We start from the raw sequence: 24,428 nt of genomic DNA, 5'->3' as shown, positions 1-24,428 counted from the left end.
GGCATCACCAGGAGTATACAGCTCATAGTAAAAGCTAGTCAACCTTCTGTGTTCTCTTTTGTGTGCTCAGGTTCTGAAGGTTGCAATTCTAGCTGAAAAGTATGCAGTGGATTACACGTGGTATGTGGATACAATCCTGAATTTGATTCGCATTGCTGGTGACTATGTCAGTGAAGAAGTGTGGTACCGAGTTATTCAGATTGTCATCAACAGGGATGATGTGCAAGGATATGCAGCAAAGACTGTTTTTGAGGTGAGATTAACTGTTTTCAATTTCAAAATGAGCTAAGAATCAAGGAAGCAGCACGTGGTGCAACAGGGGAAACTTAAGGAGCTCTATCAAAAGTCCACAGTACTGCTAGATGGGCCTAAGAATGCTCTTTATCAACTAATGCTCAAATTAGAGTCTTCACTGAAACCATATCACCCATGATGTTTTTCTCATAAGTACTCTGTAGTGCCTAGATCCGTAGTCTGCTCTTGCAGGAAAGTAGATGAGAAAACTGGGAATGGAAGTGACAGAAAATACGGTTCTTTTTGTACATGGCATATCAATGATTATTAATGTGTTACAGGCCCTTCAAGCTCCAGCATGCCACGAGAATCTTGTAAAAGTAGGTGGCTACATCTTGGGAGAATTTGGAAATCTGATAGCAGGTGATCCAAGATCAAGGTAAAACACCTTCTAAAATACTGAATTGGAGTCGTAATGCTTTCTGTAAACAATTCCCAGTATCCCTAAAGGCTAGTTAACAAGTCATTCAGATCTTGTTAATAATGCAATATTAACATATAGAGATTATCCTATCTACAAAACTGAACAAGTTCTTTTTCCCCTTCTTTTAAGTCCCCTCATCCAGTTCAACTTGCTACATTCCAAGTTTCATCTGTGTAGTGTTCCTACCCGAGCTCTGCTTCTGTCTACCTACATCAAGTTTGTGAACCTGTTTCCAGAAATCAAAACTACAATTCAAGATGTGCTGCGCAGTGACAGTCAGCTGAAGAATGCTGATGTTGAGCTGCAGCAGAGAGCTGTTGAGTATTTGAGGCTCAGTACTATTGCTAGTACTGATATATTGGTAGGTATAAAGGTTTATTTTCTTTATTATGCTGTCAGCGAGTTAAACTCAACTAAACCTTATCTAATTGCTCAGAAATCTCAGGATTACAATGTGGGTGCTGGTTCTTTAAGTCTCCTTAATTCTGCTCCATTCATCTTTAATTTAGAGCTAAATTCCAAGTTGTTATTGCTGTAGTGGGACATATGACCATTAAGACATGTTAATCTGGAGCAGAGAAGCCAGGGAAAGCTGGCACAATACAGGGTCCTAGAGGATTTAGATATCAAAAGGCTGGGACTTTCTTTTGAGGACTTACTTGATGGTGGGCAGGAAAAGTGTAATTTTTTGTCTCTTGAAGTTCAGTGATTTAGCGTGGTGCTCTCAGATCTGAGCAGAGCATTGCACATTTGGTTCTGACATCTAATAAATTCTTAGGTCTGGGTAGAAACTTGAGTATTCTTTGTGGTTTAAGTCTAGGTCTGCCTGACTTAAGGACCCTTAGGTCTGCTATGATCTAATGATTTAAATTTTCTTTTTTTAAATATCACTGTTTCAGAGAAGTGATATGCTCCTGTTTTCTTAACCACATGCTTTTGAAGGACTTCAGAAAGTTTTAAAGCATTTTTTCTTTCAAAAAAGCAATCAATCTCTCACTACAGTAAACTGCATAATAATTTTCTGTGAGGGTAACTACTTCTGCTTTTGCTTTATGCAATCATAAGGGTGTGTCTCTTCAAAGACTTAAAAGCTGGTTTGGCTTTTTCTCTGAAGTTTAACTAATTTTTTTTCTCTTATGGTAAGGCTACAGTGTTGGAAGAAATGCCTCCCTTTCCAGAGAGGGAATCTTCCATTTTGGCTAAACTGAAGAAGAAGAAAGGCCCAGGCACAGTTACTGACCTGGAAGAGATCAAAAAGGAGAGGAGCTCTGATATGAATGGAAGTGCTGAACCTGCACTCAATGCCACTGTTGTGAGTTTAAGAGCTGTTATTTCATTAATTTAGATGGTGTGCAAGTGAGAAAAGACTGGTTTCCTAAAGTGGCTTTTTTGGGATTTGCAACTTCCCATCTGAAGCTTAAGACTTTGGATGCTTGTTATAAAGTGGGGGATGTACAGTTGCTTTCCTTTCATTGTGCTTGGATGCAGTTTTCCTTTGGAAATTTTATGTAAGTGGGGACAAACTGTCTGCAGCCTAAAAAAAATCCCTTTTACATTGTTATTTAAAAAATGTTGCTGTTATTTCAGAGATGTGAATTTCCTTGATCAAATTGCACTGAGGGTGAGATTGTAATATTTAAATATTTAAAAGGAGTTAACTTGAATTTCAGAGTATCAGCTGTTTTTTCTGCTTTGTCTAACATGTTATTTTGTATCTTGGTTTGGGCTGTTGTTTTTAACAGAAATGGACAACACTTACCTTCACCAGGATATCCTTAAATCTATATAAAGTTGTTACTTTTTATTTGTCAGTACAATTTGAGTTCAATTATGCTAGACAAGTCCACAGTTTTGTTTTTGTTTTGGTTTTTTTTTCTTCTGAGCTGAAACTTTTTGTTGTCAGTTAAAGCCGGTAGGATCAATTTTTCCCATAATGTAATACTTCTTTCTGGTTTTAATGCCTAGAGTAACTTGTAATTAGATTTAAGATGTGTAGAAGATTACCTAGAGAAGGAAATACTGTAGCATGCTCCCTGCCCAGTTTGTTAAAGCATAACAATTTACTACTTAGTCACTGCAGTGTATAAGAGTAGCTACTCCAAGTGCAACAGTTTTGACTTACCAGAAGTATCTTTCCAGCAGAAAAGTTGTAAAATTTTCTTTGAATGCCAAATTGAAATGACTGGATGTTAATATTGCACTGTACTTTACAAGGTTCGCTTCATGTGTGTTGCAGCCATGTAACAAACTGCACAGTGTTACCTTCACTAGTGGCTTTTTCTGGTTTAGATTCCAAAAATGTTAGAAATTTGAGGTCCAACCTTTGTTTGTTTTCAGTTGGTCCTAATTATTGGCTTCTTAAAAGTCTTTTGCCAGGGAATTTTTCATTATACTGTATGGAGTATATGATAACTTGGAGTTGGCTTAAAAAAGCAAGATTTCAGATTCATGCAAACTCATCTCATGACTCATCCTCAGATTATCTGACATAGTGGAAGCTGCTAATGTCTAATAACATGGCCATTTTGATTAAGAGTCTGCACTGTTCTTGCATGCGACTTGGGCAGATATATGCAGCCTCTGTTGCATGATTGTGTCCTGACTGCTTGATTTGTTCTATTTGAGGAAAAAACAGTTTAAACATTTTGTCTCTTCCTCTAGTGTTTGCAGCTTAAACTGGCTACAGGCTCTGCTTTTTTTTTGCTGGTTGGGTTTACATTCTTTCTAAGATTGCTAGGCTTCAGAAACCAGGATTAAACTGATAGTCAATTTTAAAGATGCTGTGATGACTTGTGATTTAGCTTTGTGTAAAAGGCACTTGCTTTGTTGATGGATTCTTCATGAAAGACAAGCAACATGGGAATTTTATTCCCTACAGTACTTACTTTCCCTTGAAACTAACAGGAAAAGAGATGGGGGAAGAACTGACATCTTTGTAATCTTTCTTCTGCAGAACCAGATCTTAGATTAATTTTGGTTTTGCTTTTATTTAATGGTTAGCTGGACATACCTCTCTTCAAAGAAAAAAAAGAAAACCACACCTGTAAATGACCTTAAGTTGAAATTCAGCGTGGTAACTGCAGTGTGTGCGAACCCTTTTACATACATTCAAACCTTGATTTGGGGTGGGGAGAGGCACTTTACTATAGCTTAGTTGTCTATGCAAACGAGACAGCTTTGTGGTAGTTTTTTTGCAGTGTAACACCAAAGTGTCTTGTCTTCCTTAGACTACTCCTTCTCCATCAGAGGATGATCTGCTGGGTCTGGGTCCTGCCCCTGTCACCAATTCACCTCCCCCACCTTCCTCTAGTGGTAGCCTGCTCGTGGATGTATTTTCAGATCCAACTTCTGCAGTTGCACCTCTTGCTCCTGGTTCTGATGACAACTTTGCGAGGTAATTAAGTCACCCTGAAAGGAATTTGAAGGAGAATTTATCTGTTGAAACAGGATTGAAGGAAAAAAACACATAACTTTTGGTTTTATTCCAGCATACTAAGTGCATTCCTGGGTGGTAGTTTTGCAGCAGGAGAGGTGTTCTTGGACACTCTGTTGGATGTGCTGTCTTTATTGAATATCGCTTCTAATGGAAAAATGGAGTCTGTAGTTCTCAACCTGAGGATATTTGCCACACAGCAGTGTCTGGTTTTCATGGTGGTTTTGCTTCTTTGTTAAATTAAGCTGCTTGTGCATCTCCATACGTCTTGAAGTGGGGGTTATCTGTCCTGATATGAATACATTTATTCTTATTTTCTTTTCATAAAGTATTCTTGTCTCTCCACTTATGGCAAGCTGCTACTGAAATATTGAGATGGATTGTATCCAGAGATATTGCTCCCCACATTTTAATGCCACACTTCAATTTTCTGCTACTGTCTGACAGAGGGGTGTGAAAAGGGGGATAAAGAACAAGTGGGTTTCTTTTTTTTTTTTTTAAAGGGGATTTGATATTATAATTACATTAGCAAGTGTAGTGTAGGTACAATGTATTATTAACCCCATTATTAAAAGTCCCTGTGGCTACTCTCAAATGTTATTTGGCTAAATTTTTGGGAATGAATGGCATAAAATCACAGAATGTCTTTAAAATCAGTTGTCTTACTGGACAAGAACATATTACTGTTGTTTAGGACCAAATTTTGAATGTTGGCACAACAAATTTTCAATGCATCTTAATATAAAAGACATAATTAGGGAAACTGATCTGCCTGGATCATTAGCACTTCCATCAAAATTTAATATCAGGCAATGCATTGTTGCAGGTTTGCCGTGATTATTACTTGATCCTGTGTTTCTGCTGGAAGGTCAGAAGTGATACTTGATCATACAACACAAAACCAGGGGTTTAGGAAGCTGCACGATCTTGTTCATTCCTTTTTTTTTAAGAGGGTAAAAAAAGGAACCAGTGCTAGTAGCTTCATAAGCAAATGTTACATAAAGAGTTTTCTCTTTGCAGAAGAAAGTATAGCAATACCCAACTCCTTGGTCTGTCTGTAGATTATTGAATGCTTCTCTAATGATCCTGAGAAGTTGCTTTTTACAGTTTCCTGCCTTTTTTTAGTGCTGTTGTCACTTTTGTTTCTAATCTGTTGCTTGGGTAAGTCATTCTCTGTGTGCCTGTGTACTCTTGCCTATGCTTAATACTTGTGTGTTTTTAGGAACTGATTGTGCACCTGTAATTAGAAAAGTGTCTAAGGTTGATGAGGCCTCTGCTTTTAAGCACACCTTTGTAGTAGTTAATGTGCAGCTATCTTTTTGATTTTGAGCTTAAACACTTTTGCTGTCACAGTTAAACACCTAAAAGGACTTGGTTCTGTAAGAGATTTACATTTACTGAACACCTTCAGCTGTCTTCATGAAGAATTGCTGTTTTCTAACAGTCGGGATGGGATGGGGGAGAGAAGTGGGGGAAAACATTGCCTAATGCCTAAAACCTTTTTAAGGTACTGAGCTAGGGCAGCTAATCAATTTCTCGTGCATTAAGCTCAGCAGTGCCATTTTTGAGGAAGGAGGTAAAAGAAGTAACGAAGCTCTAAGCTGTCTTTACTAACTCCTGCTGTCTCTGTCGCTACTGCCTTTCTTCCTTTGTGCTGCCTGAACTAGCCCTGACCTGGCTTCATCTGAGGTAGTTTCTGAGGAACCAGCTGATACTGTGCATGATGCTGATGAGCTTTTTCACAAGTAAGCAATACTAAAACCTTGCAAGGCTGGGCAATTTCCAGAATATAGTTATAAAGCAAAACTATATTGTTCATTAATTTAATAGCAGCAGAACTAGAGAAACATGTACTGTCAGACTTGTGACTAGGACACCTCTGTGGATGCTGTGGATTTTGTGACAGGCTCATGAATACACGTTAGAGTCTTCTTTACAAGTCAGTGCTATCACACACTGCTCTAAAATGAGGCAATGCCAGTTGTATGTTAAGTTTTTGCAACTGTTTGGAACTAAATAAAAAAACAGAGTACTTGTCAAAAGTACTGATATTTGGGAGTGTGTTTTAAGTGCCTGGGATGCAAAAGGCAGATGCTTGCTGACCACCTCTTCTACTTTTAAGTGAAGGGTGATAGAAAGGACTGAAATCACTGGAGAATGGGCTTCCTCTCTCAAAAGTGGAAAAAGTACATCTCTCAGTTGGCTTAGGTGATACAGAAATGATAAAACAAGGAGGGTTTTTTTCTTTCAGGTTTAAACCTTTCAGTCAAAGCTTCAAACTTTTCAATTCTGCACCAACCTAATGAGTTTCAGAAGTTCTCAAGACTAAAAAGAAAAATCCATGTCTGTTGCCTGGTACTTTATTAGACAGTGTGTGTGCATGTAGCATATTGTGGTTTCTTTCATAGTTTCTCAGACAGCCTATCAAAGAAAAATGTCAGTTCTTTTAGTGTCCTATAAGTGGTGGTTCTGGATGTAAAATTGTCTTTTCTAACTCTGCAGTTTTCTGCAAAGGCCTCTCTCACAGATTGATGCATTCTAGGTTAACCGCAATCTTCATCCTCTGTGTAAATCCTGAATTTTGTGGTTCTAAATATTGTTTATTGTGGCTCAATTTAAAACATTTTTTCCCTCTCTTCCCCTAGGTTTGTGTGTAAAAATAATGGAGTCTTATTTGAAAACCAGTTGCTACAAATTGGCTTGAAATCTGAATTTCGACAGAACCTGGGTAAGATCTGTTGAGCCGTGGTTGGATGTCTGCATTATCAATCACAATGCCAGCATGATATTCCAGACAGGACTCACTTTTCAGCTATTGAAGAGGGAAATAGCATTATGGGCCTAAGCTGATTTACAACTCCCACTGTGGTGCAGCCTTAGCTTTTGTGTGGGCTCTTGCTTCCTTAAATTTTTTTATTGTTTTGGTAGCTGATATGAAATAGGAGTGTTGATCTCCAGCACTCCAGCTCAAGCTGCCTGGTTGTATGGCTGGTGCAGCCAGGTTTATAAAGGACCATTCTTAAAATTTGTATCTTGCAGTATAGCAATATATGAAATACAATACATTTCAGATCAGATTGAATGCACAAGATACTGGAACCATCTAGGAAAGAGATGGAATTTGAACAGGCTAGCAATAGAATTTCTTGCTTCTCCCTTTCTGTGAAACTCTGGTGGCATGGTAGCATCTTAACAAAATTCTCAAGCAATTGAAAGACTTCACTGATGGTTTAACTGCCTATGTGACAGCTACTATGGGAGAGATCTAATGGCTTGGTTAAATTGCTGCATTTTAAACTGTGAATGTCTTGGTGAGATAAACCGTGTAAACTGTATTTTGTTCTTAAAGAAAGGTATAAATAAAGGTATAAAGACAGTGTGTTAGGGAATTGAAGCACGTGTAGTTCAATGTGATTACATGACCTAAAAATTCTAATGTCTCCTTCTTCTCTTTCCAGGACGTATGTTCATATTCTATGGTAATAAGACATCAACACAGTTCTTGAATTTTACTCCAACAGTAATCTGCTCAGATGACCTTCAGTCAAATATCCTTAAATGTAGTAGCAGTTGTCTGTTCTTATTGGGTTTTTGTGGTTTATTGCTGCACAATATAATAAATCTTTTGGGTCAAGGCATGATGTCCTTGCACATGAAAGAAATTAGAAACTTGCTGATAGCTCTCTGAAGTTCTCCTAGAAAGAACAAGTCTAGAGCAGGGACAAAAGATTCTTTCCTTAAAACACAGGTTTTTAAACACAGATTTTACTTCTTAAATAACAAAAAATTAAGCTGAATAAATTTGTACTGGAACTGTAGCTTTCGCCACTGACATGAAGTTGCAGAGGTAGAAATGTGTCCTTCAAGTACTGCATTAGCAGATAACCTAAAACTTGACATGGAGATGGAATTCATGTATGCCAAGATGATGGTACTTTAAAATAAGCTCTTAATTCATGACTGGTCTCTAAAGCTTGGTTTTGCAAATTTAGGATTTCTGGGAGATTAAGTAATCAGGCTTGTTTGACTCAACACATCTCTTTCATGTTCAAAATAGTCCTTTCAATAATGGCTTTTATTGTGAAGTCTTTGTGCCTTCACACTTTTTTAAGGACATCTTTCTTTAAGAATATCAACTGAGAATTTTCAGTGTTATTGCTTGTATATGTGTCAATATGAAAAACCCCAACAAACAAACAAAAAACCCCACAAACTCTTTTCTTGTACAAAAAACTGAGCTTTAAATGTTCAGAAGCACACAGAGAATGAGTGGAAACATGATGCTAATTCCTCATACAGTTTCATGGAAAATTTGCATTTTTTAAGTTATCAGTTCATTGATCTGTTTCCTTAACTACTTTTCTATGCCTGAATCTTCAGACAAAACCTGTTGACCCCACAGTGGATGGAGGTGCACAGGTTCAGCAGGTTGTGAACATCGAATGTGTGTTAGACTTCATGGAAGCTCCAATCCTGAACATTCAGTTCAGGTAAAACAATGGATTCAAATGTTAGTGAATTAATTAGATGAAAGATGTTAAATTTGGCATGGCCCTGTGACTGAAATGCAAAATACAGACACAAAAAGCGCTCTTGGATAGATAACTTGAAAATTTCATCTAATTAAGCTTTAAGGTATTAGGGAGAATCCACTTGCAACAATGTGGTTTAAAACCCCAGCCAAACCAAACAGTCAAGAAGCAGCTACTGATAATATGTCTCCATGACTTCTGTCTCTGCTATCTATATAAAACAGCAGTCTTCCTGTTTGCTTAAGAAATCTTGACAGGAATATACGCAGTAACTTCTCCCTTCTGGAAACCAAGAACATTTCTGCAAATAACTTGGCCTGGAAGTGTGTGTGACCAGAAATAGAATCTTGTTCTGTCCACTCAACATCAGCTCAGCTTTATAAAATTCTGAGTTGTGGCTACATGCTGCTTTTTCTAGTCTAAACTGGTTTTTATTGGTATGGTTTCACAAGGATATATTTTTGCCCCTTAGGGTGCTATCTAGAACAATAAACCTATGCTAAAACTGAGAGAACCTTATAAGCAATGCTGCCAATTCATCTATTGCCATCTAAGGAGAGAAAATAAATTTATTTAACAGTGGATTGAAACTGTATATTAGAAATGTCATGTGCAGTTGATGGATTTTGATCATAAACAGTTCCTCAGTTACGTGGTTGATTTCTGCTGAGATACTGCTGAGGCTGCCACATGCACTGTGGTTTTTCTATTCCATCTGCAGGTATGGTGGAACATTTCAAAATCTATCGGTAAAATTACCCATTACTCTGAATAAATTTTTCCAGCCAACAGAGATGTCTTCTCAAGACTTCTTTCAGCGTTGGAAGCAGCTGAGCAAGTAAGACTTTGTACTTTTGTACTTTGGGCCTCTTGTGGTGGGCAAGGGAAGAGAAAGGTATATAGTGAATGTAGCTGGTGCAGTGCCTCGCCCCATACTCAATCCTGTGAGCCATGAGCTCTCTCAGTAGAATTAATTGCTATTGGAAATGCTGTTTATAATGTATTTGTCTTGCCTTGTCTTGCAGTCCAAAACAGGAAGTACAGAATATCTTTAAAGCAAAGCACCCGATGGATGCAGAAATCACAAAAGCAAAGGTGGGTAGTTTTGTGATATTTTTAATTAATAGTGTACAGGGCAGTGGCAGGTCATGTTTTAATCCCAGCTGGCACCTAAGCACCACACAGCCATTTGCTGATTCTCCCCCAGTGGAGTGGGACAGAGAATAAGGGTGAAAGTGAGAAAACATGTGGGTTGAGGTAAAGAGAGGTAAAGGAAAAGCCATGCACACAAGCAAAGCAAAGAATTAATTCAATGCTTCCTATTGGCAGGGAAGTGTTTGGCCATCCCCAGGGCAGCAGGGCTTCATCAGGTGTAACAGTTACTTGGGAAGGCAAAACAGCATCACTGTGAACGTCCTCCTTTCTCTTCCCAGCCTTGTATGCTGAGCCAGGACAGCTTACAGTATGGGATATCCCACTGTTCAGTTGTCCTGGCTGTGTCCTGTCCCAGCTCCTTGTGCATCCCCAGCTTCCTCACTCCTAGGGTGAGGAGTAGAAAAGACCTTGGCTCTGTGTAACCCCTGCTCAGTGATAATCAAAACATCCCTGTGTTATCAACTCTTTTAAGCAGAAATCTAAAGTGCAGCCCATACCAGCTGTTATGAAGAAAATGCTATGAAGAAAACTCTATCCCAGCCCAAATTAGCATGTGGTATAAGCAAACTTTATGCATTTTTGTTTATATGGCAGTTGGATCATCCAGTGAAAGTGTGAGTCCATGCTATGTGATAGACTGTGGCAGTGCTGAGTTGAATGGACAGTTTCTAGCTGTGGTTTGAATTAGATGCAGTCTTCAGCAGCAGCTGGTGACTTGAAGCAGTTTAAGAACGCACAGATTCACTGCTTAAAACTGAATTGGAAGATAGTTCAAGCTTTAATTTATACTTGAGGTACTGGTTAGAAAAGGAAGTGACTTTTTGGCTGCCTTAGGCAAAACAGAAGTGACTGTGTAATAGGAATGTGTAACAGGAGCAATGACTGTGTACAGGAATGGCTGTATCAAAACTGGGGGAGACTGATGTTAAATCTTAACTTGCTTCTCAGTTGCTTTTGACAAGAACCTTATTTACAGAATAGCTCATTTATCAGGGTCAGCCTTCAAAAATTTGTAGTAATGAAGTAGTCTTGAAGGCTTCACAATTAGTTTTCTCCTTGTTTTGCTATTTGACGGTGACGGGGTATGCTTGGCATTTGTGTTGTCCTCTTCCCACATCTAAATCTTCTTGATTTCTTTCACAGATAATTGGATTTGGATCAGCCCTGCTTGAGGAGGTAGATCCCAATCCTGCTAACTTTGTTGGTGCTGGTATCATACACACAAAAACCACTCAGATTGGATGCTTGCTGCGCCTTGAACCCAACCTCCAGGCACAGGTATCTGTGTAAATATCACCAGCTTAGATACAAGTTCTCATTTGAACTAAAAATTTCTGTGTATCTGAAACTCCTTTAAGATATTTTAAAGTAACTATTGCAATAGCTGCTTATGTCTGCAGACTCCAACAAAAAATTAAACTGTAGCAGCTGGTCATGTCCCAGCTGGGTAAGCTGCTTCTTCAGAACAATTCTCTTTTCCTCTTGGAAGAGATTGTTGTAATATTCCACACTGTCTTGTGCACTTTGGACCAGATTAAGCATGCTTTCTTTTGCTATTTTAAATGAATAAAAGAGTAATTGGCTAAAAGAGAAAGCATAAGCAAGCGAGTACAATGCAAAGAGTATTTTTACGAAAGCTTTTTTGACAGTGTTACTAAAATTAACTGAGGATTAAAAACAGGGTTTGGGTGGCTGTGTCTTCTGTTCCCTGAAGAGACGTGGTTGTACAGGGTCTTTAGACTTTTCCAGGGCATTTGCTCCTCTTTAACAGATATTCTGGATAATATCTTTCTGTTAAAACCCAAAAATACTTGAATAGCAATAATTCTCAACAAGGGTTTGAAGATAGGGTTGGTTCAGCCAGTGGTTTGAAAAAGCTGTCTTGCTCAATGGCTTGCTGCCTCTGAGTGTTTTGAGATCCTTTTCCTAACAAAGCTTACAAAGCAAGTAAGAGCTAACTTTGTTCAGAGTGTTAAATGTGTGTTCCTTTAATGCCAAACTGTTTAAATAGTATTATTTTATGTTCTTTTTCAGATGTATAGGCTCACACTACGAACAAGTAAAGAAGCTGTATCTCAGAGATTATGTGAATTGCTGTCAGAACAGTTTTAATATTAACCATGTCAGTTTTGGTTTTTCCACTTATATCACTGTCATCATACTGCAAATAAATGTCTTGTACATCACTGTCTGAGTACTGCAATGTTAACCAATACCAGCTCCCTGCCTTAATAGGACTTGACCCTTGTTTGGAATGAAGACTATAAAATGTACAGGGAAGTGACTTTTTCCATTAAAAATGGCTTTTAGTGTGTTACATAAAGGGTGGGAGGGCTGTCTTTTGCTCCTTTTTTTGCAGAGGTCAGGCTTTTAAACTCCTTGAAGGGAAATTATTTTAGTTGTGGCAATCAAGAATTTCAGCTGAAAATAGCTCAAAAACCTTCTGCTTCAGTACCTTTAAGAGATACTTCCTCTGCTCTGAGCTGAAAGAAACAATGTACTGCTGCTCAGGAAGGTTAAGTCCCATGCTAATGTAGAGTCAAAACGTTGTAAAGCTGAATATTGCCACAAGTTGTCTACTGGATCGAAGGGCAGATTTGAAGATGGGTTTGAATCTGATTAAAGTGAACATTTATGTTGTGTCGCCAATATTTGTATTTAAAAAATGCCACAGGACCAGAGTCTTAAAAGTATTAATCTTGTAATATTTTACATCCTAATGTTTTCTGATCTTTGGATTGAGCACAGAAGCTATTCTTAATCCTCCTGCTTATCTCCATTAATGAGGTGAGCTTCTCTGGTAGGGGGTGAATGAGTATATACTTGTTTGTTGTTTCTCAGTGAAGTTAAATATTCTGTTCTGTGTTTCTTCTGTTTACCATCAGACTTGACAAGTAATAGTCCTAAAGATGTGATACAATTAACTGCAGAAACTAGTACTGTATAAGAGAAGTGGGAAGAAACGGGCCCTTGAAGGGCTGTAAGGCATGCACTCTTAGGTGAAAATGTAATTTTAATCAATATCTTTTCCCCAGTGTACATTAATGTACAGACTTGAGAGGCTGAATAACTGATACCTAAGCGGTTTCCTTCCTGTCAGTAGTAAAAATGTCCAGCATGGTATAGAAAACTTCTGTTGAAACTGAAAGTAGAAGACCCAAAAATGTTCAGCTTTTCTATAGGTTTTTACAGCTGAAGTCTTTGTACCTTGTTTCACATCAAACTCTTTGCAGCCTCTCTGCAGAAGTCAGTGGACAGAAACTTTGGCTCATGCTTCTCAAGCCTTGAGGTGCAACAGAAGCTGCTAAACCAAAGCAGGTGAGGTGGCCCAGTTAGAAACCCTGGGCTGGTGTCAGCAAGAGCTACAGATCATGGTGAACAAAATCAGCTCCTGCTGACAGGAGAAAGGAACCTCAGGTCAAGATTTCCTCATGGTCATTGAAAGGAAGCCTGGGACTGCTGTTTCACAACACATAGAGACAAATGTGCCCAGGAAATGAAGGCGTTGAGTCATGGTGGTGATACTGAAAATACATTTAAATGAGGCTGCTTTCATGCTGCCCATGCTCAGCAGTTGACAGGATTCTCCATGATTGAGTGTGCCTTGCTTTTTGTCTTCAGTGCTTTGAGCTTAAATGATGGAACTGGGAGATTGTCACTTGGTTTGGCTGATCATACTTGAGTAAAAGTGAAAAATGAGGAACAAAGGTTTGGTTGTGATGTGTGGAATTTGGGGGATGTGTTTTGTTTTTCCAGAAATGGCTGGTAACTATGGATATTAAAGCTGAAAACTAGGCTAAAGGCCTGGTCTTTCTGCAAAAGTTCTCTTGAACAATTGGCCCCTTTAAGACTTTTCAAATTCTTCTTACTTAAGACTCTTTAATCATAAATACCATCATTGAAAATCTTGGTGAGTGGTTCCTGCGGTCAGGTTGGGCAGTTGACAAACACTGATGGAATACCTTTTGTTTTGGCTTCACGATGTTCTGTGTCTCATTATTAGTCCTGTTATGTTAACCATGCTCTTGGCTGCTCTGTTAAAATCTGATGTGCTGAACTAAAGGGAGTCTTAGCAAAGACAGAGGAGGAGGTTATCTTTTGTATTTTCCAAATCCTATTGTATATCTGTTCCCCTGAAAAATGCTCTGTGCCCTCATTAAAGGACACCTTGAGACACTGCACTACTTTATTTCACTTTGCTTTGGTTCAAGCTGTGCTAAAATGTGCATTAAAATGTGGGAAGGAGGGGGGGTAAGGGAAAGTGTCTTTTCAGTGGTGACTGTGTTAAGCTTATGACTGTTCACTCTTTGTATTAAATGTCAGCTCAATGAGGCCATGAGCAGAAAAGTGAACAAATTAAAGACAAATACTTGATTTTATTTTTTTGTGAATGATGGTTAACTTACCAGTGATGTATCCTGTCAAGCAGACAAAGTAATTTCTGCAGTAAACAGTGTTATTGTTTTTAAGTGCAGTATTTTCAGGCATTGACATGTGAAAATAACTGAATAGCAAAACAGGTAGCATATGTTCATTCTTGACCTACACTCCAGTATGTAACATTTATGGTGATTGTCTTATTTGTATAAAACAAAGTTCTGTCAAATTAAGTGGAGAATTTTCATATAGAAGACTATATATTAGACTATATTCATCAGAAGAACATATTAAGATTAAATAAATGATTAGAACAGTGATGAAACTGTCCTTTTTTTGTCTGGGGGCATGAAGGTGTAAAAAAAAGTATTCTCATGGAATTGTTGTGGAACACATTTGCAGTGATTCTTTTATGAGAAGTACTGGTGGGTTTGTTCACTGGAATTTTACCTGGTCTACAGATTTCTACTCCTCCAGAGAGTGAGTTTGATTTTGTTCTTGTTTGGTTACAAGTTATAAATAACTCTGTTTTAAAAAAGCCTCAGCTGTAAAATCTTTCTTCCTAGTGTCTTTAACAACAGTAAGTACATGAGCAGTACTTGCTGCAGTATACTGCTCTAACAGCAGGGTAGGGTTGAGGCTAAGCAGCACACACCTGTATTGCATGTAGGGTTGATGGCACTGTAGAAGAAGGGTAATCTGCACTTGCTAAAAGGGAAAAAGGGCACTGAGCTTTTCTGCAATCATACAGCTCTTTCTTAAATGACTTGCAAACGAAGTAAAGATTGTCTAGAGTCACAGCAAGTAGAATTTGCTTGTGGGTGAACCACTTGTATCCTGTTAGATGCCTGTGGGGTTTGATTTCTTGCAGAAAAATGTCTTCAGCTTCCTTCTTTATCCCAAAGCTGCTCCATGTGTGTGTTAGTTACATTTCTAGAAATGTCCCACCATGCTAAGGGTGCTTGTGGAAACATCACCATTCACCTTTGGGTCATGTAGCACCTTGCTTTCCAACCCTGTCATCTGTGACTGATGAGCACATGTGCTGTGTCCACCTTCAAAGGCATGGAACTGGTCACTTCCTTTCCTCCCACTCAGGCAGTGCGTGCTTCCATAGGGCCAAGTTAACTGTAGTGAATCTAATAAGACTATTTTTCAGTTAAAATAATTGGTCAAATAAGGAGAAAGAAGTTAGCAAATTCAGTTCCTTCTGCTTTATTTAAACATTGAATTTCTGTTACTGCCCAGTGCATGGGCCAGGTTTTAACTTCTGGTTGAATAAATCACCCTGAGCAAGGCCAAACAGTTTCTTGACTTCCCTCGTTGATCCCCATGCTGAGCCTGTTCTTTATTTCTGTGCCTGTTCTTTCCTCCTCTGCAGCCCACCCTGTTCCTGATCAGGAATAATTTATCTGGTAATTCCATTGGTAGTCCAGACCGCTGCTCAGGCAGCCTGACAGCAAGGCTGTCCTGTGTAATCAGTACAAGAGAACCCAGCAATAAGCTGTGGAAAGATTAACTTGTGATCAGGATTTAATTACAAAAGATAGTATCTGCAGCCACCGGGTCTGGCTAGTGTGTGCAACTGTCAATGTTACACACACAGCCACTAAATGCAATTATTTCTGTGGTGAGCCTTCTTCCAGGGTTATCTGGGTCTTGGCATGGCAGTTGGAATTGCTTCTTAAGAAGTTCAAGTGGCCTACAGCAGCCACATGCTGTGGTGACAGTCATCTTCTCAATATCCAGCCTGTGTGGAAGGGAGGGATAATCAGTTGGCATTTGTTTACAGCATTTTAGGCTCACAGCTTTTCAAAGTATATTAACTTCTTGCTTTCCTATGGTAAGAGGTTTAAAGGAAAGAGCACAGCCCTCAGTTGAGTCGATCTGTCAACTGCAGGACTACAAATAATGTGGAAAATTACTCCATTTTAAGTTCTCTTGAGGCAGAAACTCTGGTGTACTCAGCTGCTGCCTTCCAGTTTAGAACAGGACAGACTTGATGATCCTTGTGGGTCCTTTCCAGCTCAGGATAGTCTGTGATTCTCTGATCTCATAATCTGTTAGACTTCAGACCTCACTGGAAAACTAATAGAATTTTATTCCCCTGGTATCTTTTTGGCCTTCTGAGTATTTTTAAAGTACCTAGGGATTAAATTTGTTAAAGCTGCGCACTGGACTGCTTAAAGTTTACAAAAGGTCTCTTTCGCAAATGCTGAATTGCGTGTGTTCCTTTTGCAGTTCACAGAGGAAGGAGAACCTCCTTCTCCTCTGCACAGTCAGTGCTGGAATCTAAGGTGGTGGCTGTATGATGTCAGTTCTGGGTGTGAGGTCAGCTAACGAGATAGAAGACTTGCACATAATTTCTGAATTCACAGTACAGGTAGATGAAGTGAGAGCTTGAATAGGCAGGTAAGGATTTGAGTCTGTCCTTATAGTACTGCAGTTCTTAGGCTGTTGTTTCCTGACCATGTTCAGCCTTCTGCTGGCCTTGATTCTGCCTTTCTCTTTGTCAGTGGGAAACTGTATCGATAACAGGCCATAACTCAGGTATGGGAAAAAGAGAGTTAAGGAAGAAAGTATTTTTTGGAAAAACCTTTTGAAGCAGAGAAAAGTTTTCTTGGTTTCAGTTAAAACTGGATTTTAACCACAACTTTCTTGGCAATTGAGACAAACCTTAAAAGTCTTCCTCCAGGTGTCACAGTCCTTTTGTAAACTCTCAGGATTACAAGGTCAGTTGCTCAGTTTTCAAAATGATGGGGAACACTCAAATGTGCTTTGAAGGGGACAATTTTTAGCATAAGGATTAATTTAAATTAGTCCCGGCAAAAGCAAAACCATTCATTGTTTTCCATTCTTGAACATTGTATTGGCTTGGATTGCTGGGAATTATAACTTCTTTTTTTCCCCCCAATAACTGAACTCTAATACTGCTGCACTGTTTACTTGTATTGAAGCCTTATTTCCTGAGAAGTCAGATTCTCCTAATGGGCAGCAGAACTGCACAGGCTCAGATAGTACCCTTGTAATTATAAAATATACCTGAATTACACTGTTAAGAGCATGTTATGAGACCACGGAAGTGGCATTAGTTACCTTAGATGAAATTTCTTATTTTACTGTCTTAGCTATTTGAAATAGATATTTATAGTCCAAACCATGTTTCAGTCTTAAAAAGACAAACAAAACCACAACCCCAACCATCAAAATAACAAAATAGTCCTCCAAACTTGGAGTACTGATGTCTGGCTTTTCTTAAACACAAAACAACAAAAACTTAAGGAAGTGAGATGACCTTCCTTGATTAGATGTAAATCCCTGTGTAATTAATGACCTTATTGTTGCTATTAACCAGTTTATGCAGCAATATTGTACATTGCTGGGTGGATGCTAACCACATTTTCCTCCCTGAATTATAAAGGCACAGTTGTTCATAAATTTCCCTACTTAGAGATGACCAAATAAGGAAAACAACTTTAGTACTGTGCAGCTTCAGTTACTCTTACTTTGTTGAAGAGGGACATGATCCTTCACATCGGCTCAAAGTGACATTTGTGGAACAGCCTTTGTGAGTGATTTCTTCTTCATATTCAACTTCTCTACAATTCTCTGTCAAATGTAAAAAGAAAAAAATTCTGCTATAATTCATCTTGGTCTTCTTGAGTGACCTTTGCTAGATGCCCAAAGCCTCCATATTTGGTTTCCTGGAAAACCATTCTTATTGCATGAGATAATTAACAAGTCAAAAGTGAGTTATATAGCAAGAGAAGGCTTTGAACTGGGCACTAAAGTTTCCAGAGAGGCTTACCCTGGAGGACGAAAAAAAGAAAAAAAAAAAAAAAAAAAAAAATAATAAAGTGCTCTTTAAGAAAACAGAAGTTGTTGGAATTACAAATAAGAAAAAAAAAAAAAATCCTGTTAAGAATATAGTACACATTCAGTCCAGCATGGAAAAACTAATCCTCTGTTGAGAACACAAAAATGCAAAGACAACAAACATTCTGGTAGAATTATTTCTGGTTCACAGACTTGACTTATTTGAAAATTGCTTAATTTACTCATTTTAAAGATATATTTATAGGCAGCCAGAAGTTCACAACTTGCCTTGCTAGGGAGAATGTGTAATGCTATGTTAGGTAACAATTCTATGTGTCAGTGTTGTATTTTCTCCTGCCTTGAAGCACCACACTAAGCACTTTATGAAGCAGAAAGCTGACTGAAAACACAAGTTTTCCAAGGAGTTGAAAGATAGTGTTTGAAGTTTATATTAAGGAGACAAAAATCTTGAAAACTATGAAGGCGATTCATACACTGCTCACACCTGGTCTTGCACAATGATATTTTAAGCACAGTCAGGTCCCTTGCTGAGAGAAATGTTATAGATTATTGAACATTATTGCAGGGGAGGCTGTAACTACAGTTAATGCTGTAGTATGGCTTTGGGATTTTTTTTTTTGAAAATAACTATTAACTGGGCAGTAGACTAAGACACTGTATCTATTGCCCAAGTGTGCGAAGCATGTGAGAGCTAACAGGAAGGCTGTAGGGTAATGAGGGGATAGCCTGTTCCAATAAAAGGTTTCTTATACTGCTTTTTAAGATGACAGAATAAAGGTTATGTGGCTCTCCTGAAATGCATCCTGTCAGACTCTTTAACTTAAATTTCTTAACATTTAAAATACTGAATAACAGGGAACCTGTATGAAATCTAAGATGTCAGATAATAGCTTTAGAAAAATAACTTCAGAAAGAAAAGATGGATCCAATGGGTACAAATAGGATCATAGCCAAAGGATATGTAAAAAAAAAATCATACGCTCATCCAAAATAAAAGGCATTAAAAGCAAATCAATGATAAAGGAAATTAAATGGAATACATTACCATGTGGCACTGTTGATGGCATGACAGAGGACAGGGATGTTGAAAGTCCAGAGGTGAGAGGAGAAGATGTTGTGCGGGCAGTGGTCAGTGTTGTTGTGCGCAGGGAACTCTGTTCAACTGACTGTGTAGAAGCCATCGTGATAACATGGGGAGCAAAGGTAATAGTTGTAGATAAAACAGTTGGGATCAAAGCTGGCCTAGACTGGGTAGAGATACTAGTAGGGACAGCTAATGAAGATGTTTTCCCATGTGGAGTCAATGTGGTGTTTTCAAAGTAAGAATGTGTAGTGCTCTCAGACCTAAATGTGGATGTAGTCGGGGATGTAGGCACAGACATTGTGCTGACGGTTGAGGCCGAAGCAGAAGAGAATGGAGACGTGGCAGTGGATGGCAGCCGGGTGCTGAGTGGGCTGCTGGGGACAGGCGGAGAGCTGGGATGGGGAGAGGTTTCCAGAGGCACTTCTGTGGAGATAGAGGTCTTGGAGGTGCTGCTGATGGAGGTGCTGGCCATGGTCTGATGTGTGGTCATAGGTGGTGCAATGTGTGGTACCGTTGACTGTTCATGGGGGAAAGCTGCCAGGAGGAAGGCACAGGTAAAACTGAGGATGCCCACCTGGACACTTCTCTCCCCTTATTCAGACATGGGGAGAGAATCAGAAATGCCAAAGCAGGAAAAACCACACATGTCCAGAGACAGTTTTCAGAAGTGAAGAAATTAAAAGCCAAATGAGGATCCACCGATGAGGTGCAAAGGCAGTCACCCACCACATTGCACCATTTGCCAATATCCAGCCAGTCTCCAAGCATATGGCTACTTGGCAGTAACAGCCCTACTCTCATATTGTACAGCTCAGCATGATATTCTGTGGTATGCAGTGTCTCCTTGGACACAGACTTTGGGCCAGCTATGCTGGCTGTGTCCCTGATGGACTCAAGACCACCCCATGCCCACTCCCTAGCTGGCAGAAGGACAAAGAGGGGGGACCAGGGATGAAACTGGCATTCCTGAGCAACCACCAAAGCGCTTGTGTGCCATCAACACAGGCTGGGAAGCACATCTAAAACACAGTACCAGGAAACGTGCTGGGAATAATTAGCTCTATCCCAAGCAGACCCAGTGCACAGGCCCAGGACTACGCTGGGAAACCAAGCTGGTCAATTACAAAGTAATATAGGGGAAAGCAGACGCACAAAAGCAGAACATGGATATGGTTTTTGAAAGAAACAATGGAGTTAGGGAGGATGGGTGGAGTGACTGAAAAAAGGAGATCAGGAAAGAGCAAGCAGGAGAAGGATGGCTAGGAAGGGGCCTTACCAGGCGGTGAGGAGCTGATCCTTGTTGAGGACACAGTTGAGGAGGGAAAAGAAGCAGGTGATGACTGTGTGCTGGTTCTGGCCGTGGTGGGTGCAGAGGACTCTGTTACAGGCGACTCCTTTGCAGCACTGGTTGTTGGGGAAGAGGTCTTGAGCCTCAGGGTTGTAGGTGTGGGCCTGGGGCTGGTGCTGGGAGCTGCTGTGGAGGAGGCTGTTGAAGTGGAGGCAGTGGATGGCAGCCGGGTGCTGAGCGGGCTGCTGGGGACAGGTGGAGAGCTGGGATGTGGAGAGGCCGTTTCCAGAGGCACTTCTGTGCTGCTTGGTGGGCTGGCTCCAGTGGAGAGAGAAATCCTGGAGGTGCTGCTGATGGAGGTGGTGGCTGTGGTCTTGTGCGTGGACACAGGTGGCCCAATGTGTGGCACAGCTGACAGTTCGTGGGTAAAGGCTGCCAAGAGGGAAGCACAGGTCAACTGAGGATTAGGAGAGAAGGGGAAGCTAATGCGATCGCACAAGTGTTTTTGTTAAAGGTAGAAGTTAAGCCTGGTATTGCACTGAATTTTTCTGGGAAGAGGCAGGACCAGACATTTGCTCATCCATTTAGCTTTGTCATCCTTCAGGGCCAGTCAGGGCCAATACTTGCCAGGTGATGATGGGGTTACTCTCTCTGGATGTGAAGTGCCTACCCTGGCAATCACTCATTTGCTACCACTCAACAGGCATGGGGAGAGAATTGGAAAAAGCAAAACCAGCCACATGTATTCTGGATGGAAAAAGTTTTCAGAAGTAAAGAAACTAAAGGAAAAACAAAGCAAGACCTACCCACAAGATGATCATGAGTTACAACTTCTTGCCGCTGGCCAATATGCCACCAGTCTCCAAGCAGTGGCTGCTTGGGAATAACTTTCCCACCCAGTCCACTCCCACTGTAGAGCTCAGCATGATATTCTGTGGTATGCAGTGTCTCCTTGGACACAGACTTTGGGCCAGCTATGCTGGCTGTGTCCCTGATGGACTCGAGACCACCCCATGCCTACCCCCTAGCTGGCAGAAGGACAAAGAGAGGGGACCAGGGATGAAACTGGCATTCCTGAGCAACCACCAAAGCGCTTGTGTGCCATCAACACAGGCTGGGATGCACATCTAAAACACAGTACCAGGAATCGTGCTGGGAACAATAATTAGCTCTATCCCAAGCAGACCCAGTGCACAGGCCCAGGAATACACCAGGAAGAAAGCTGAGCAAAGGCAGAGGGAATGGTGGGGTAGGCAGACAAAGATCCACAAGTACTGTATGATTCATGGAGAAAATGGTGATAGGAGGGCAGGAGGAGCTGGGCAGAGCAGGAAAGCTGGGAAGAAGTATTACCAGGCTGTGAGGAACGGAGCCATGTTGAGGACACAGTTGATGAAGGAGAAAAAGCAGGCGATGGCAGCGTGCTGGTTCTGGCCGTGGTGGGTGCAGAGGACTCTGTTACAGGCGACTCCTTTGCAGCACTGGTTGTTGGGGAAGAGGTCTTGGGCCTCAGGGTTGTAGGTGTGGGCCTGGGGCTGGTGCTGGGAGCTGCTGTGGAGGAGGCTGTGGAAGTGGAGGCAGTGGATGGCAGCTGGGTGCTGAGCGGGCTGCTGGGGACAGGTGGAGAGCTGGGATGTGGAGAGGCCGTTTCCAGAGGCACTTCTGTGCTGCTTGGTGGGCTGGCTCCAGTGGAGAGAGAAATCCTGGAGGTGCTGCTGATGGAGGTGGTGGCTGTGGTCTTGTGTGTGGACACAGGTGGCCCGATGTGTGGCACAGTTGACAATTCAGGGGTAAAGGCTGCCAGGAGGGACGCACAGGTCAGTTGTGGATGAGGGCATAAGGAGGAGGCAAATGTGGTTGCTGTAGCCTCAGACAGGCAGCATAAATATCCACAACTTCAGCATGCTGCACTGAATATTTATCAGAAAGAAGGAGGTGGGACTAAGGTCTCTGCCCTATTCCTGCTCTCCTTTTTTCCCATAAAAGGGGAGGAAAAGGGCATGCTGCTTTCCAACAGGCAAGATGCCTCTTGGTCTTTCTGGAAGCAGACTGTGGGTGGATGTGCAGGTCTCCCACGGAAAAGGAACATATTAAAGTCTGCCCACTTCAGAACTGTCATGGTGGCCAGTGTGGGATGACTGGACCCCCAGGGTGATACCACATGACAACTACATTACACTGCTGATTCAAAAAGCGGTGGGAATGGAGAGCAAATTTAAAGAAAATATACATGTGTTCTGCAGTGGTGGAAATGAAAAAGAGAAGAGGGAGAGCAGGCAGATGCAGCAGGACAGGTAAGAGAGGCCCTTACCATGCTGTGAGGAGCTGATCCTTGTTGAGGACACAGTTGAGGAGGGAAAAGAAGCAGGTGATGACTGTGTGCTGGTTCTGGCCGTGGTGGGTGCAGAGGACTCTGTTACAGGTGACTCCTTTGCAGCACTGGTTGTTGGGGAAGAGGTCTTGAGCCTCAGGGTTGTAGGTGTGGGCCTGGGGCTGGTGCTGGGAGCTGCTGTGGAAGTGGAGGCAGTGGATGGCAGCCGGGTGCTGAGCGGGCTGCTGGGGACAGGTGGAGAGCTGGGATGTGGAGAGGCTGTTTCCAGAGGCACTTCTGTGCTGCTTGGTGGGCTGGCTCCAGTGGAGAGAGAAATCCTGGAGGTGCTGCTGATGGAGGTGGTGGCTGTGGTCTTGTGCGTGGACACAGGTGGCCCAATGTGTGGCACAGTTGACAGTTCGTGGGTGAAGGCTGCTGGAAGTAAAGCACAGAGCTTTTGAGGATGAGGGCAGCAAAAGTTGGAAAGGGAGGTGGTCAGACACTGCAGATTTAGAATATCAACAAATGCAACACGGCTGTGCTGCACTGAGTATTCCCTGGGAAGAAGAGAGCACTGAGACTGTGGGTCCTGTCCACAAGCTGTCTGGTTTCTGTCTTAAAATGGAGGAGATGGATACAGTACCTTCCAACAGGCAACATTCCACTACCTAGTCCTGAAGAGGACCCTGTGTGAATTTGCATGCATCCCTTTATGGTAGAGGCAGAGCTTAAGGAGAGTCCCTTTTGAGACTGGCAGGTCAAGCTCCATGGGAGGGATCTGTGTCCCAGAGCCCTAAGTATGGCCATACAGGTGTTCCCATGCAGAAACAAATGGGATAGAGAGGAAAAACGAAAACAGCTCTGCAAGGAACCTGCATGGCTGATAAGGATGAGTGGAAAAATGGAGAGAAGCAGGAAGTACCAGGATGGGTATGGAAGAGCTTTACCTGGCCCTGAGGAGCTGAGCCTTGTTGAGGATACAGTTGAGGAGGGAAAAGAAGCAGGCGATGGCAGCGTGCTGGTTCTGGCCGTGGTGGGTGCAGAAGACTCTGTAACAGGCGACTCCTTTGCAGCACTGGTTGTTGGGGAAGAGGTCTTGAGCCTCAGGGTTGTAGGTGTGGGCCTGGGGCTGGTGCTGGGAGCTGCTGTGGAGGAGGCTGTGGAAGTGGAGGCAGTGGATGGCAGCCGGGTGCTGAGCGGGCTGCTGGGGACAGGTGGAGAGCTGGGATGTGGAGAGGCCGTTTCCAGAGGCACTTCTGTGCTGCTTGGTGGGCTGGCTCCAGTGGAGAGAGAAATCCTGGAGGTGCTGCTGATGGAGGTGGTGGCTGTGGTCTTGTGCGTGGACACAGGTGGCCCAATGTGTGGCACAGCTGACAGTTCGTGGGTAAAGGCTGCCAAGAGGGAAGCACAGGTCAACTGAGGATTAGGAGAGAAGGGGAAGCTAATGCGATTGCACAAGTGTTTTTGTTAAAGGTAGAAGTTAAGCCTGGTATTGCACTGAATTTTTCTGGGAAGAGGCAGGACCAGACATTTGCTCATCCATTTAGCTTTGTCATCCTTCAGGGCCAGTCAGGGCCAATACTTGCCAGGTGATGATGGGGTTACTCTCTCTGGATGTGAAGTGCCTACCCTGGCAATCACTCATTTGCTACCACTCAACAGGCATGGGGAGAGAATTGGAAAAAGCAAAACC

At 41.5% G+C, this 24,428-nt stretch overlaps 2 protein-coding genes across 6 annotated transcripts in view; one reads left to right on the top strand and one right to left on the bottom strand.

The window, feature by feature from the left end:
* AP2A2 (adaptor related protein complex 2 subunit alpha 2) overlaps window positions 1–14,535 on the top strand; it is a 45,054-nt gene extending 30,519 nt beyond the window's left edge. For 3 of the 5 annotated variants that reach the window (XM_021555162.3, XM_021555161.3, XM_085581589.1), the window contains exons 11-23: window positions 71–253; window positions 576–673; window positions 848–1,079; window positions 1,863–2,030; window positions 3,946–4,112; window positions 5,819–5,896; window positions 6,797–6,879; window positions 7,610–7,699; window positions 8,518–8,641; window positions 9,405–9,521; window positions 9,709–9,778; window positions 10,982–11,116; window positions 11,873–14,535. In XM_021555162.3, coding sequence (XP_021410837.2) covers window positions 71–253; window positions 576–673; window positions 848–1,079; window positions 1,863–2,030; window positions 3,946–4,112; window positions 5,819–5,896; window positions 6,797–6,879; window positions 7,610–7,699; window positions 8,518–8,641; window positions 9,405–9,521; window positions 9,709–9,778; window positions 10,982–11,116; window positions 11,873–11,950 — 1,623 coding nt within the window. In that variant the 3' untranslated portion in view covers window positions 11,951–14,535. The remainder of the gene's footprint in view (window positions 1–70; window positions 254–575; window positions 674–847; window positions 1,080–1,862; window positions 2,031–3,945; window positions 4,113–5,818; window positions 5,897–6,796; window positions 6,880–7,609; window positions 7,700–8,517; window positions 8,642–9,404; window positions 9,522–9,708; window positions 9,779–10,981; window positions 11,117–11,872) is intronic. The other 2 variants (XM_021555164.3, XM_021555163.3) reach the window with 1 other exon arrangement.
* On the bottom strand, window positions 14,291–22,543 carry LOC146767315 (uncharacterized). The gene is made up of 5 exons (XM_085582386.1): window positions 22,440–22,543; window positions 21,778–22,319; window positions 20,413–20,856; window positions 19,098–19,670; window positions 14,291–17,824 (listed from the first exon to the last, which is right to left on the bottom strand). The coding sequence occupies exons 1-5, from the start codon at window positions 22,541–22,543 to the stop codon at window positions 17,718–17,720; spliced, it is 1,770 nt and encodes a 589-aa protein (XP_085438512.1). The 3' UTR covers window positions 14,291–17,717.
* Window positions 22,544–24,428: the final 1,885 nt, after the last annotated feature.

The sequence above is a fragment of the Lonchura striata genome, chromosome 5, assembly GCF_050655825.1.
Source record: "Lonchura striata isolate lonStrDom1 chromosome 5, ASM5065582v1, whole genome shotgun sequence".
NCBI classification, from domain to species: Eukaryota; Metazoa; Chordata; class Aves; order Passeriformes; family Estrildidae; genus Lonchura; species Lonchura striata.
Note: the sequence above shows the minus strand (reverse complement) of the source record. Positions and strands in the feature narration are given on the sequence as shown.

Bases quoted from the DNA above. Each gene is read 5' to 3' on its own strand.
- LOC146767315 (XM_085582386.1), bottom strand. From the start codon at position 22,543: ATGACAGTTCTGAAGTGGGCAGACTTTAATATGTTCCTTTTCCGTGGG. The intron at 20,857-21,777 runs GTAATACTTCTT...CCCTCTTGGCAG, and splicing joins GCTCCGTTCCTCACAGCCTG to CCTTTACCCACGAACTGTCA. The intron at 17,825-19,097 runs GTAATGTATTCC...TACATTTGACAG, and splicing joins GCCATCAACAGTGCCACATG to AGAATTGTAGAGAAGTTGAA.